The sequence below is a fragment of the Monodelphis domestica genome, chromosome 2 (genome assembly GCF_027887165.1).
Source record: "Monodelphis domestica isolate mMonDom1 chromosome 2, mMonDom1.pri, whole genome shotgun sequence".
NCBI classification, from domain to species: domain Eukaryota; kingdom Metazoa; phylum Chordata; class Mammalia; order Didelphimorphia; family Didelphidae; genus Monodelphis; species Monodelphis domestica.
The window spans coordinates 346,000,266-346,015,019 of NC_077228.1; the positions used below are offsets into that span (position 1 = coordinate 346,000,266).

A 14,754-nucleotide genomic window follows, 5' to 3' on the forward strand; every position below is an offset into this window, starting at 1 on the left:
CACTTCTGCACTATAAACTCCCCTTCAATAACCTAGCATAGGGGACAGCTAAGTGGCAAAGTGGATAAAGTACTAAGCCTGGCATCATCTTCCTTAGTTCAAATCCTGCCTCAGATACTTAATAGCTGTGGGACTCTGAGCAAATCACTTAACTCTGTTGACCTCAGTTTCTTCATCTATCAAATGAGCTGGAGAAGGAAATGGCCAACCACTCCAGTAGCTTTACCCCCCCCCCAAATAATAATAATCCAAATTTTAAAACCTCAAATGGAGTCACAAAGACAGACACTACTAAAAAAAGACTGAACTAAAATTAATAACCTAGGGTAGATTTATCCCAACCCTTCTTGAACATGTTCATCTTCCTAGATGCCATCTCTCTGGCTTTTTCCAGAAACTACTTTGCTCTAAGTGACTTTTTTCAAAGAATGGCCAGTTCACTAACCCTGAGGAGATGTTCCTGATCACCTCAAAGGGACTGTACTACCTCCAAGGCCCAAGTGCCTAATCAAAGCTTTGCTCAATGGCAGTATCATAGCCAATAAGGTTTAACTGAGGCATAATTATTGCTAATTGAAAACCAAGTGCCCAACCAGATCTCCAGTTGGATGGGGTACCTTACCTCATGCTATAAAGAACATGTCCATCTGGGAACACCCTGAGCATGATGTTATCCGTTGTGGTATCATGAGTGAACGACCTTTTGGAATGAACAAAGAAGACATCTGGGACCCAGATTTTCTTCACTAGCCTCCCATCAAATGTCATGCTCTTATTAGTGGTACTGGGAAATGAGAGGCGTTCATCCTTCCAATAATGCCTCAGGTAGAGAGTCATTGTAAAATCCTGTGGGAGGAAGAAGGAAAGGATGCTAGACAAAGACTTTAATCCAGTCTGACTCAATAAGCTTTTATTAAGTGCCTACTATATACCAAGCACTGTGCTGAAACCTGGGAATATAAAGACAGTTTGCATTCTACTGAGGAGATACAACATACAAACAGATGAATAAAAAATAAACTTTTTTTTTACAAAATAAACTTATTTACAATAAATTTACTTATTTTTTATTTCATTATTTTTATTTATTTATTTTTACAATAAACTTATTTACAAAACAATACAAGGAATTTTAAGAGGTAAACAACTGTGGGATCAGAAATGGCTTCTGTAGGAGACAGCTAAGTGACTCAGTGGATGGAGAGCTGGACTTAGAGACCTGAGATCAAGTTAAATACATTTATATGTTGTGTAAGTCATTCAACCTCTGTTTGCTTTAATCAGTTGGTGAAGGAAATGGCAAACTACTCCAGTAATCTTGCTAGGAAAACCCCATGGACACTATTGGTGTGCTATGGTCCATGGGGCCACAAAGAGTCAGATGTGACTGAACCACAATAAATAAATGCACCTTACAGGTCTTTCCCATTCCAACACAGAAATTCTCTCTGGTGCTCTTGACCACAGATCCCCTAGTGTATGCTACACTAGCTATGGGGCATCCCCAGTCTAAAGGGCCAGATCCAACTTTGAGTCTGAGAGCAGCCTATGGGTCATGCTATCCATGATCCACTTAAATTATTCCTATGGGTCCAGAAGTACCTCCCAGCCTCCCAGCCGACAGACTGATGCTAAGCCTGTTAAGGAAGAGTTTCAACCAGTGGAGATCTGTGTCTATACTTGACCTCCCAAAGTGATTAGAGATTGATAAAAGTTCAGTTCCAACATCCTTCCCCAGCAGGAGGCAGGAGACTAAGCATAATAATACAGAATATTACACATAGCCTGGCACTTTGCACTCTAGCTTCTGTACATCTCGCAAACATGTGCTTTGTTTTTCCTGGGAAGGAGAGGAAAGGTAGTCAGATAGCATCAAACCATGCAAAAGCAGTGGCTTCTGTGCCATCATGGAATGTGACAAAGACAGCAAGCAGAACCTTCGGCAGACATAGAGCCCCTCAAGTAGCTTTGATTGAAAGTAAGCAGAGCTCAAGCTTATTCTGGTCTTACAAAGGGCTTTCCTTCCGGAGATACTAAGAGCTGTGTGTGAAATTGCAAATTGATCCACTTTATTTTGTATTATTTATTAATTATTTATTGAAGGATTGATTAAGTATTTTATCTAATCACTGGAACCAAAATTTATAGATCTAATTTGGACTTGATTAGATAGACCTGAATGGATGATTTTGTAAGAGGTTAGTTGCCTTATTCCTGTAGGTTTTAGCTTTACACAAACACTCAAAATCTGTAAGTTTTAGGTCATCAAGGAAAGGAGGAGGAAGAAGAGATGAAGGCAAGTCAACCTGATCATACAACACTTGCCCACCATGACACTTTCCAGGCAATGTGAGTCAACTCTATGGTTTTCCATGTTACCCTGAATCCTGGAAATCCCCTCTCTGAGTCAAGCTCACCCTTCATCTCCATGGTAAACCAATCACAGTCTTAGTTTAGCTTGTATCACTGAGACCTTATTTAACCATATAAAAGAGCTGCTCTGCCTCTCAGAGGGGTCCTTAGCTTTGAAGGGGCCCTGGATATTATTTACTGGCAAGTTCTAGCTTTGCTAATAAATTTGTCAAACTTGGAAACTTGTGCCTCAGTTTCTCTTCATCACAGTCTTTTATTGTAACACATATATAAGGAGAGAAGCAGAATGATACAGTGGAAGGAGCCCTGGCTCTGTAGTTAATCAACAAGCATTTCTTATGTACTTACTCTTGTGCTATTACCTGTGTTAAGTTCTAGGGATCCAGAGAAAGGCAAAAGACAGTCCCTGACCTCAAGTAGTTCTGTCTAATTGGGGGAGACAATATGAAAATGACTAATAAAAACAAAATGAATACAGGATAAATTGGAGATAATTAACATAAGAAAGATACCAGCATTAAGGGAAACTGGGAACGACTTCTAGTAGAAGGAGAGACTCCAGTGGGGACTTGAAAGAAGCCAAGGAAGTCAAATGAAGATGGAGAGGAAGAGAGTTCCAAGACTGGGAGACATCCAGTGAAAATAGAGCAGATGGAAATGTATGTAAGGACTTTATAATGAAACACCTGGGTTCAAGTCTTGGTTTTGACATTCACTTACCTGTGTACTTGGGCAAGTCCCTTTACACTTCTCTGGGTCTTAGGTTCCTCATCCATAAGTGAAGAGTTTAGAGAAAATAAACTCTTATATAATAATCCCTCATGATTCTAAAGACTATCTCTATTCTACAGAAGAGGAAACTGAGGCTTAGAGAAATTAAATGACTTATGTTCAATGGATTGAATTGAGCTTTCAACCAAAGATTTCTTACTCCAAATGCAGCACTCTTTTGTTACTGTTTTTGTTACTTTCCCCTGCCCAGATGTGTCCCAATTTTGACAAATGGCAGCACCATCTTGAGTCACCCAGTCCTTTCAAATTCGTATTGGAGAATGAGATTCTTCACAGACCCTGCAAGAAAGGCCTGGTGTTGTAGATACATACCATATCCACCTCTGAGATACTGTCCAAGCTTTCCACTTGCACATCCACTCCAACAGGAATCGCAGGGCCTGCAGAAAAACAAAACCGGACTGTTTAAGGACTCATTAAGTGGCTTTCTCCACTAGTGTTCCTGAAAGTTAGGTGAATCTGGGGTCACTTAGTAATGGACTTAGAAGAAGAAAAGAGTCTCTCATTCTGAATTGTATGGTTGGTTTTCCTAGTCAGTGGCAAAATCACTTATACCATCTATACTTGAGGTTTGCCATCGTTTACACTAAGCACAAGCCTATCTCAAAACAGATCCCTCTGGCACCCCTCTAGAGGCTTACCCAGATGATAATCATTGTCAGATAATTATTTCTTGGGTCCATTTGTCCACCCAGTTGTGAATTCACTTAACTATAATATCATTTAGCACACATCTCTTCATCTTGTCCACAAGAATTTTTGTCAAATGCCTTACGGAAATCCAGACTTTTTTTTATGTGTGAGGTAATAAAAATACAGTATATATTTATATAAATTATATATACACATATAAAACATAATAATATAACACATATATACAATATATACACAATATATAACATATATCAATAAAAGATAATATATGTAAAAACATCTATATCCAATGGCATAATAATTGTGCCTGACACATAAAAGCCCTATATAAATATTATCTATTTTATATGTATATAAATGGTTCTGGAATCATGACCATAATATATGTGTGTGTATACACAGTTATCTCTTCCACATTGAGGGGGTTAGGGGACACTGTGTCCCCATGATCTGGAAAATCAGCATAAAATTTTTGGCCCTCCCATGGCATCAGAGAAGAGCTCTGAACTTTTCCTTTCTCTTTTCTCGGGTATTTACAGTACCTTATTATAAAATTTGGGTTAGGCATATGGTCATAGGTTATATGTAGGTCAATGTTAACATTTCTAGCCATTGTGTGTCTTCTGTTGGCTTTCACATTTTTTTTTGCAAACTTGTACTCTACTTATCTTAACTTTAAAAAAAGCAACTGGGTATTTTTATGATGTTAAAAGATAAAATATATTGATATTGTACAATACCATATATATTTTATTCATTTCTGAGTTTCTAAACTTTTTCTGTATCATCTTCTGCCTTTTGCATGTCGTCTGTATCTTCTGCAAAACTTCCCCAAAATTCCCATCTAATTTCTTATGCCAACCTGTGATGTGTTGAAACCACAAAAGGAAAAGTTATGATGTGAAAGGGATAACTATAAAGAGAGAGAGAGAGAGAGAGAGAGAGAGAGAGAGAGAGAAGAGAGAGAGCTATACAAATATGTATTTGTGTATATTTACATATAAAATATAAATATACTCCATAAATTTTAGATAGACAGGAAAGCAGGCAGAATGGACAGACATGGAGAGAGGGAGAGAGAGAGAGAGAGAGAGAGAGAGAGAGAGAGAGAGAGAGAGAGAGAGAGAGAGAGAGAGAGAGAGAGAGAGACCAAGTGCAAGAGAGAGCAAGAGAGCTATATATATATATGTGTGTGTGTGTGTATTTGTATATATTCACATAGAGAAAAACATACATATAGAGTGATAGATAGACAGGCAGAAGAGAGAGAGTTGTATGTGTGTGTATATTCACATATATATATATATATATGTCTACATATACTCTATAAATTTTAGATACATACCTAACATTTATATAATGCTTGCTATGTCCCAGACACAGTGCTAAACATTTAACAGTTATTATCTTGATCTTATTATCTTCACAACAGCCCTTGGAAGAAGTTGCTATTATTGTCCCCATTTTACAGATGAGAAAACTGAGGCTAGCAGAGGCTAAGTGACTTGCCCAAGGATCACATAGACAGTAAATGTCTGGGTTCAAATTTGAACTCAAGTCTTCCTGACTCCAAGCCCAGCACTTTATTCACCAAGCCACCTAGCTGCCCATCATTTTGACTTTAGGATCATGGAAACTGTTGATTTACAATACATCTGGAAAGAAACTTAGAAATTGTTATTTTACAGATGAGGAAACTGAGAGGGGTGGGAGGAGGTGTTAGTGATTTGCCCAAGGGAACACAGATAACTAGGTGACATAGCCAGGGTTGGAACTCAAGACTTCGCCCTTGTATATGCTACCTCCAGATGCCCAACCCAATGCTAACAAGTCGATAGAAAGATGAAAATGAAGCCATTCCTGGCCTCAAGGAGATGACACATAGAGTGGGGTGCTGGCCAGGGATAGGTGTTCCAACAAGTGAAGTCACAGGAATAGGACTTTGTGCAGCTCTGCCCCACTTAATCAAATTCATGTGCAAGTCAAAACATCACCCCATGATGCCATTGATCCTCTCTGAACACAACGGACAAACAACATGGGGACAGTGTGTGGCAGTGTTGATTCCATTATAGTTCTCAAAGCAAGAAACGTAAAGGTGAGGAGGGAGCAGAAAAGACCAGGGTGAAAGTGTGACTGGTTCTGGGTCCCAGGAGACAGGATAACCCTTAATCATCCACAATGTCAAAATCAATGCCACCTTACTTTGTTGAATTATTCCTCAGAGGTTTCCTAGATCATGGTGGGAGTAGGAGGAGGCAGGTAGGGGAAAGGAATAAGCATTTATTAAGCAGCTATTACAATCCAGGTTCTGTGCTAAGTGCTTAACAAACATTATTTTATTTAGAAGACCCAGAAGGGATCCCAGAGACTGTCTAGTCCAATTTCCTCATATTTTAGAGTTGAAGAAACAGACCCAGCAAAATGACATGAATCATCCAAGGTAACACTGGGATTTGAATCTGGGTCCCAAGACTCCAAATCCAAAGGTCTTTTCATCACATCATGCTGGTAGCCCCTGTTCTTTATGGACAAGGCACAGAGACATACACAGTAACAGAGATTATGCAGGTCCTTCATACCTTGTGTGAAGCCTATCTCTGGCCAGACTTGTTACCTATTACTGCTTCCCATATAACCAAGATAAGAGAATATGTGCATAAGCCTTGAGCAAGGATGCTTTTCTTCCCAAACCAAACAGAAGATCATGGAGTCAGGGGTAGCTGGGTGGCTCAGTGGATAAAGAGCCAGGACTGGAGACAAGAGAACCTTGGCTCAAATTTGGCCTCAGACACTTCCTAGCTGTGTGACCCTGGACAAGTCACTTAACCCCTATTGCCCTAGCCCTTACTGATCTTCTTCCTTGGAACCAACACACAGTATTAATTCTAAGACAGGAGGTAAAGGTTTTTAAAAAATAATTTTTTTTAAAAGAAAGGGCACACAACGACAATGATAAGGAAAAATCATCAGGAATCAAGAACATAAGAGACTACAACAAATCCTCCCTTTTAATGATTCAAAGGACATAAAATCTGATGTCCAACCCAGGAATGTTAAAGAACTCAAATATCACATCAGGAATAGCTAAGACTGACGATCAGCCCAGAAGCCCAGAGCTATCTTGGGTTTTAGAGATATTCTGTCACCTCTGGATTATATCCTAGATGTCCAACAAGCTGTTGCATAGAATGAATTTTAAATACAGACTTAGGCTTCTTAAAAATCGAAAGAGTCTTAGGCTTGTCAAGAAAATCCAACCAAATATTAGATGCAAAGTCAGAAGTCTTTAATTATTCTTCACATTCTACAAGGAATTAGGAAGTCAATGTTTTGGCAAAGTCATGAACTGGATATGACAGAAGGCAGCAAGCTTCATACCCATTTCATAGGATCATAGGTGTACAGCTGGGGACTTACAGGTCACGTTGTCCTGCTGGTGGACTTTAATGACTCTGGAAGAGAGAGTGAGGCTGACAACTGTGTACAACTCTTCCTCTTTTAAATCCAACTCAGACACAAATCAGGACATCACCCAATGATATCACTGGTCCACTTCGAAAAAAGGACAAGCCCCAGCAAGTCTAGTCCCTTTGCTTTATAGATAAGGAAACCAAGACCCAGAAAGAAGTGACTTTCCCAATGACCTATAAATATTGAGATTTGCACCTGGGTTCTATAACTCCAAAGTCAGATCTCTTTTTACTGGTTATTAACAGAAGTTGCATACCTATTCCGTGCCTAGCATTGTGCTGGGCAGTGTGAGAGATGCAAAGAAATATAACTCAGAATGTCGATACCAGGAATTAGAATTGCCTGCCTCAATGAAGGGATGGACTATGGCCAATGAAAAGACATTGCTATTTGTTAGCTGTGTGGCATCAGGTGAATTATTTTGCCTATCAGAAGACTTTCAGAGAAGGCAGTTTTTTTGGTTGCCTTGGAATTGCTAGAAATCTGCTCATTGCTGTTCAGGCTAGATCTCAGGGGAACTAGTGACAAATAGTTCAGGAAAGCCTTGGGGAGAGAGACCAAGGGAAAACCCAAGAACAAAGAAGCCCCCTGTGCCAGTGCCCGCCCCACTCTCAACAAGCAAGTGTCTACCTCAGCATTAATAGCAAGGGTCACAGAAAACTTAGCCTTCAATTTTCCAGGCATAGTGGTGGGCAGTGACGGGAAAGGCCAGCGTTCCATCAACATGCAGAGATTGTACTGTACAGGATGTCCCAAATGTCTTAGTACTGTTTTAAACTAGTAAGGCTCAAAACTACATTAAGACTTTGGGAAAGCCCTTATTTGTGCTGCTGCCACTGCCAAAAAGCCAGCATCATGTACTCAAAATGCAGATCTGTCAAATAACAAGAAGAGTAGGTGAAAGGGGTAGAGGAATGAATATTTATCAAGAAGAATAAAAGACTGCTTGAAGAAATAAATTGCTGTAAGAGTTAAACAAAACAAAAAAAACAAATCTCAGGTGGCAAATAAGAAATGAAATCCATGTTTATTGGAACATGGGGAAATGTATCTTTGAGAAGAAGGGAAAAAAAGAAGAAACATTGAATCCTTAGGGCTGTAATGGACTTGAGATTCTTTCCTCAGGGTATCCTAGATGCCAGGTGGTATAGTAGAGTCCTGGACCCATCATCAGGGAAACTTATCTTCCTGAGTTTAGATCAAGTCTCAGACACTTACTTAGCTATGTCACACACACACACACACACACACACACACACACACACACACACACACACACACACACACACACCCGCGCTGGCAAGTCATTTAACCCTTTTTGCCTCAAATGTCTCATCTGTAAAATGAGCTGGAGAAGGAGAAGGAAACTGCAAATCACTTCAGTATCTTTGCCAAGAAACACCCAAATGGGATCATGGAGAATTGTATACATCTGAAACAACTAAACAACAACAATGAATAAATTAGCTTTTCATGATTCACAGAACCCATCCTAAATGGCTGAGTGTCAACAAGAATCTCTACGGTTAGAACCTCCTCCATTCCCCTTCCCCCTTGTCCCTTCCCTAACCCTGGCCACCCAATAGTCAACTATGAGGGCCCCAGGTGGCTTTGTGGATCCTGGAGTCAAGAAGACCTGAATTCAAATTGGACTTCAGACACTTAGTAGCTGCATGACCCTGGGCAAGTCATTAACTTTGGTCTACCTCAGTTTCCTCAATTATAAAAATGGGGATAATAATAGCACCTACTCCCCAGAGTTATTTTGAGGATCACATGAGATAATATGTATAAAGTGGCTGGTAAATGGTCTGTGCTTTATAAAGATTAGCTATTATTATTTTTATTACTAACTAGACTGCTTGGCTGTTCACACTATTTAGATGAGATAGGAGTCATTAAATCTATTCCTTATGTCACGTAAGATTGAGGAACACTAGGCTTTATCCTCCTCCTGTTTATCCATTCCCCCAGACCTTCAGCACTGTCATCTGACCTACTGTTATAACTTAAGGACTCCTGGACCTTACTATGCACCTCACTTCTGTGCTCAACAGTGATGGCAAACCTTTTAGAGAACTTAGAGACCAAGTGCCCCAATTGTAACCCTCACATGGCATGTGAGCTGCCCCCTTACCCCAGGCAAGGGAGGGAAGAAGTGATCCCATTGGACTGCTGGGCGGAGGGGTAAGTGAAGTGATGAATGTCCTCAGTGAATGAGTGCTCTGCTCCCCTCCAGCTCTGCTGCCTGTGAACCGTCCACCTTACCCCTTGTGCTCCCTTTGGGCTGTTGGGCAGAGGAGTGGGTAAAGGGGGAAATGTCCACTGGTGTGGTGGAGAGGGAGAGGGGAGCAGCCCCCTCCAGCACACATGCCATAGGTTTGCCAAAACATCTTAGGACTTCTGAGCTTGCTGCTGACCCTTCTTTTATGTATTTTATGTATTTTCTTCCCCAACTGGAGCAGAGATTTTCTCACTTTTTTCTACTTATACCTCTAGTACTTAGCATAGGGCCTGGCACATGATAAAATCTTAAAATATGCTTTTTCATTCATTCATTAACACTAATGGGGGCAACTAGGTGGTTCAGGGAATAGAATCAAGCCTGGAGTCAGGACACCCTGAGTTCAAGTCTGGTCTCAGACATTTCCTGTGTATGTGACCCTGGGCAAGTCACTTCATTACAATTACCTAGCCTTTACCATTCTTTTGCCTTAGAACTGATTCTTAGCATTGATAATAAGAGAGAGAAGGTAAGGGTTTAAAAACAAAATGAAACAGAATTATCATGAAAATTCACAGATTCTGGGAAATGAGAGAATGTAAAATACCGATTACTAAAAAAAAGGAGCAAAGAAGGGTGCTTGGAATATCAAATGCTGCCATGTGTCAGCCTGACAAATAATAGGACAGGGGGTCATGCTGACTCCAGAGCGTATCTAAAACATTGCAGATAACTTTCTAAGATTTGGCAAATTTACTGATGACCACCTACTTCTGGCAATTCATATGGAGACAAATGAAATCACCAAAAGGAATCTAGAAAGGCGCCTTTACGGATAAAGTCTTGGACAAGAAACTAAAGGTTTTAGGAACACAAATAATGTTTCCAAAATCACTGCTGTGAGCTTCAAAGGGGAAAATGAGATGTGGGAAGTCAGTCAGTCAATAAACATCTATTAAATTCTTACTCTGTGCCAGGCTAAGAACTGGAGATACAAAGATGAAAGACAATCCTTGCTCTCAAAGAACCACTATTTAATGGACAAGACAGCATGCAAACAAATGTACAAACAAGATATATAGAGAATAAACTGGAAATGATCTTAAAGAAAAGGCATTAGAATGCAGAGATATTGGGAAAGGCTTCCTATTGAAGGTGGGATTTTAGTTGAAACTTGAATGGAGCAAGGGAAGCTAGGAGGTGGAAGTGAGGAGGGAGAACAACTCATGAATCAGGAACAACCAGTGAAAATGCCTAGAGTCAGTGTCTTATCCAAGGAAGTAAACATCTAACTAATAATATGGTGGCAGAGAATGGAATTTGGAATTACAGATGAGGGCTAAAGTAAGAGAAATAATGGTCTTAAAGCCAGGTTTGGAATGTACTTAATGAGAGCCCAAAAGACTATATTTGACTAGAGACTTGTATATCTGATTAAGAGGGCCTTAAATTGAAAATGAAGGAGACTCCCAAGTAATTCACAAGAGACAAAATTCTAAATCAGGAGCACTAACATTGCTCATGACCTCGAATGTCTCTACGCAATTATAAAAAATATATGTAATACACAAGATTGAACTAAAAGATCATAAAACTTGGAAGTCACTTTTACCTCACAGTTATCACTGTTATTGACTAAGACATGACACATGATTGGAATTTGAAAATGTAATGATATATGCTATTTGAAAGGAACAAATTAGATAAAAAAAATGATGGAGGGTCATTGCATATCAAGAATATGTACTCTTCTGCAGAATCCACAAGCTAGAAAGGGAATGTGTGATGGGAAACATTTGGATGAGAATCAATGAGGAAATAAAAAGAAATGTTATTTCAGTAGTAGTAATAATAGCCCTTTTTATATGATATTTTACAATGACCTTTAAAAATACTACCTCCTATGATCTTTCAAACAACACTCTGAGAATTATAGTACAAATTCCATTGCTTCTCTTTTAAAAACAAGGAAACTGAGGCTCCAAGAGGTTAGAGTCTACCTAAGATCACATAAGTAGAAATAGTAGAGCTAAGATTTAAACTTCCTTTAATTAAAAAATCCAAGACTCTTTCTATAAGGTCATATTAACTAACAATACAACGGGCTGCCTGGGAAGGAAGGAAGGAAGGAAGGAAGGAAGAAAAGAAGGAAGGAAGGAAGGAAGGAAGGAAGGAAGGAAGGAAGGAAGGAAGGAAGGAAGGAAGGAAGGAAGGAAGGAAGGAAGGAAGGAAGGAAGGAAGGAAGGAAGGAAGGAAGGAAGCGAGGGAGAGGAAAGACAAAGGAAGGGAAGAAAAGGGAAGACAAGAGAAGACGAGGGAAGGGAAGACAAGGGAAGGGAAGGCAAGGCAAGGCAAGGTAAGGAAAAGGAAGGGAAGGGAAGGCAAGGGAAGGAAAAGGAAGGGAAGGGAAGGCAAGGGAAGGAAAAGGAAGGGAAGGGAAGGCAAGGGAAGGAAAAGGAAGGGAAGGGAAGGCAAGGGAAGGAAAAGGAAGGGAAGGGAAGGCAAGGGAAGGGATGAATGATAAATTCTAGAAACTAAAAGCTAGACACAGAAACAAGAGAGAACAGTGATCAACAACTTCAATTATCTGGTTATCCACGGAAGCTCCCTCTATGCTAAAGTCAGAGAAGCTAATAAAAACTTGATTTGTTTTGTTGATAATTCCATCCTTCGAAGGCTGGAAGATGCCAGAAGGAAAAGTATTATTTTGTGCCCGATTCTGACTAATAAAGAGGAAGCAAAGGAAGTGGTTGATAGTTTTATGAGTATGAAAACCAAGGACAGTCATATAAGAATAATACCAGGAAAGCTAAAAGCCTCAGAAATATGGAGCTTCTGATGAATTCTAAGAACAAAAGCACACACACACACACACACACACACACAAACACACTGTTCTTAAAAGCAGGGAATATAGCTGAATGAGACAGCTGCTGTTTAGTCACAGAAAGATGTCAAGAGATTTCCAGTTTCACTAATCCATGGGATCATTAGAAAGCTGCTAGAGTTTTAATCCCATCTCTCTCTAAACTAAAAGGGTCATCCAAGGGGTCTTCAGCTGCTTAGCCAAATTCCTCCATCAACTACTACTTAAAGGTCAGTACACAAGGGAACAGAAGGGAACAGAAAATGGATGAGAGCAAGGAAAGGGGAGAAGACATCTAAATGAATTCATGCTTCTTCTGCAGAACCATCAATCAAGTTATCTGCTCCTCCTCACAGGGTACTGAGGAGCACAACAACCCTAAACTGGGGAAATGATTGCTTAATCATGTTACCTACCTCCTGACTGAGAGGTGATAGACTTGGGGTGAAGAATGAAACATAGTTTTTGGATATAGACAATACAGGAATATGTTTTGCTTGATTATGCATATTTTTGTGTTCATATGAATATATACATTCATATATATGTGTAAATATATATGATATCAATTTTTCAGAAGAAAAATAAAGGATAAGAGAGATTAAGGATCTGCCCCTAAGGTCATACAGCTGGAAAATGCCAAACTGGGATGTGAACTCAATCTTCTGACTCCAAACTTCTTTCTATCTAGAGCCCAGATATTCTTAAATTAGACAGTGGTCTAAAAAGTCCCAGTTGGGAGGGAAAGTACAGGAGCCATTTCATTGTCCTCCAACCCTAAACACTTCTTTCTACATGCTTTAAGTCTGTTTAAGATGAGCAGCAAGGGCAGCCTTGAAGGAGAATTTTGTTTGTCAGTCATTTTCAGTAGTGTCTAACTCATTTGGAGTTTTCTTGGCAAAGATACTGGAGTGATTTGCCATTTCTTTCTCCAGCTCATTTGACAGATGAGGAAACTGAGGCAAACAAGGCTAAGTGATCTGCCCGGAGTCACAGTGCTAATAAGTGTCCAAGGACAGATCTGAACTTAGGAAGACTAGTCTTGCCGACTCCAGGTCTGGCACTCTATCCACCATATCACCCCGCTGCCCTGCTATAACTTAGAGTTGGCTTTATCTATGCTTCCAGCAATTAAAATGAACTTAATGCTAGACATTACTTAAGTTATGATGACACATGGCAAGATGCTGTTCCTGGGGGGGGGGGGGGGCAGCTGAGTGGCACAGTGAATAGAATGCCAAGCCCAGAAATGAGAGGTCTTGGGTTCAAATTTGACCTCAGATACTTCCTGGCTGTGCAACCTTGGGCAAGACACGTAACCCTATTTGCCTAGCCCTTGCCTTGCTGTCTTGGAGATGCTACTAAGACAAAGAGTAAGGGTTTTTAATTTTTTTTAAAGATGCTATTTTGGGATGTTTGCTTCAGAGGTTGTTAGATTAAATTGTGAGCTCTTTGACGACAGGGACTGTCTTTCTCCTTTCTTTGTAACCCCAGAATTAGCACAATGACTGGAACATGGTGGGTGCTTAATAAATGCTTACTTCCTGGTTAGGAAAGAAGAAAGTAAGAGGACCCAAGCTGTAGTAACTAGGAAGCTGCAAGAGCAAAATCCGTAGAATGATCATGCAGTAACATGGGTGGTGAGAGCTTTCATAGCCCAGAGGAGCAAAGAAGAAACCCAGCAAAGGAAGACCTCAGGTCTTCCCCTCCACCCTGCTGATAAATCACAGTCCCAACAGGAGCACCAGGCATTTGAAAATCTAACTTCCTCCTAAAGGAGATAGGGCTATTTTAAGTATTAACTAAAGCAGCTTATTCAAAGACTCAGCTGCAAGCTCTGATAGGTGATGGAGAAAAAAGAAACAAACTGAAATGTGCACATAATCTGTATATATATTAACATTGTCAAATAATCTTGGATGACTTAAATTGGAAGTAGCTATAGGGATGCAACAGTTAGCACATTAGACCAGGAGTCAAGAAGACTCAAGTTCAAATCTAGCTTCAGGCACTTATGAGTCACATAAGCCTGGGCAAATCACTTTGCTGCTATCTACCTCAGTTTCCTCATCTGTAAAATGGGAATAATAATAGCACCAATCTTCTAGGATTGCTGGGAGGATCAGATGAGATAATGTTTGTAAAAGCACTCTGCAAATCTTAAAGCACTATATAAATGTTAATTATTCCTATTATTATTACTGTCCAGTACCCTGGGTTGAAAACTTGGCTTCACCATTTAATACTTTTGTGACCTTAAGCAAGTCACTCAATTTCTGTGTTTCAATTTCCTCTTAAATAATAAGGTTGGGCTAAATGGCCTCAAATGAACTCTTCTTATGATCTAGGAATGTACTTCTTTAAAAAAAAA

The 14,754-nt window shown here is 39.8% G+C and overlaps 1 protein-coding gene and 1 pseudogene across 1 annotated transcript in view; one reads left to right on the plus strand and one right to left on the minus strand.

The window, feature by feature from the left end:
- Positions 1 to 14,754, minus strand: part of GABRR2 (gamma-aminobutyric acid type A receptor subunit rho2) — a 55,785-nt gene that overhangs the window by 22,299 nt on the left and 18,732 nt on the right. The window contains exons 3-4 of the mRNA XM_001376522.3: positions 3,478 to 3,545; positions 623 to 846 (exon numbers count right to left, since the gene is read on the minus strand). Coding sequence (XP_001376559.2) covers positions 623 to 846; positions 3,478 to 3,545 — 292 coding nt within the window. The remainder of the gene's footprint in view (positions 1 to 622; positions 847 to 3,477; positions 3,546 to 14,754) is intronic.
- LOC130457627 (U4 spliceosomal RNA) lies at positions 513 to 674 on the plus strand (annotated as a pseudogene).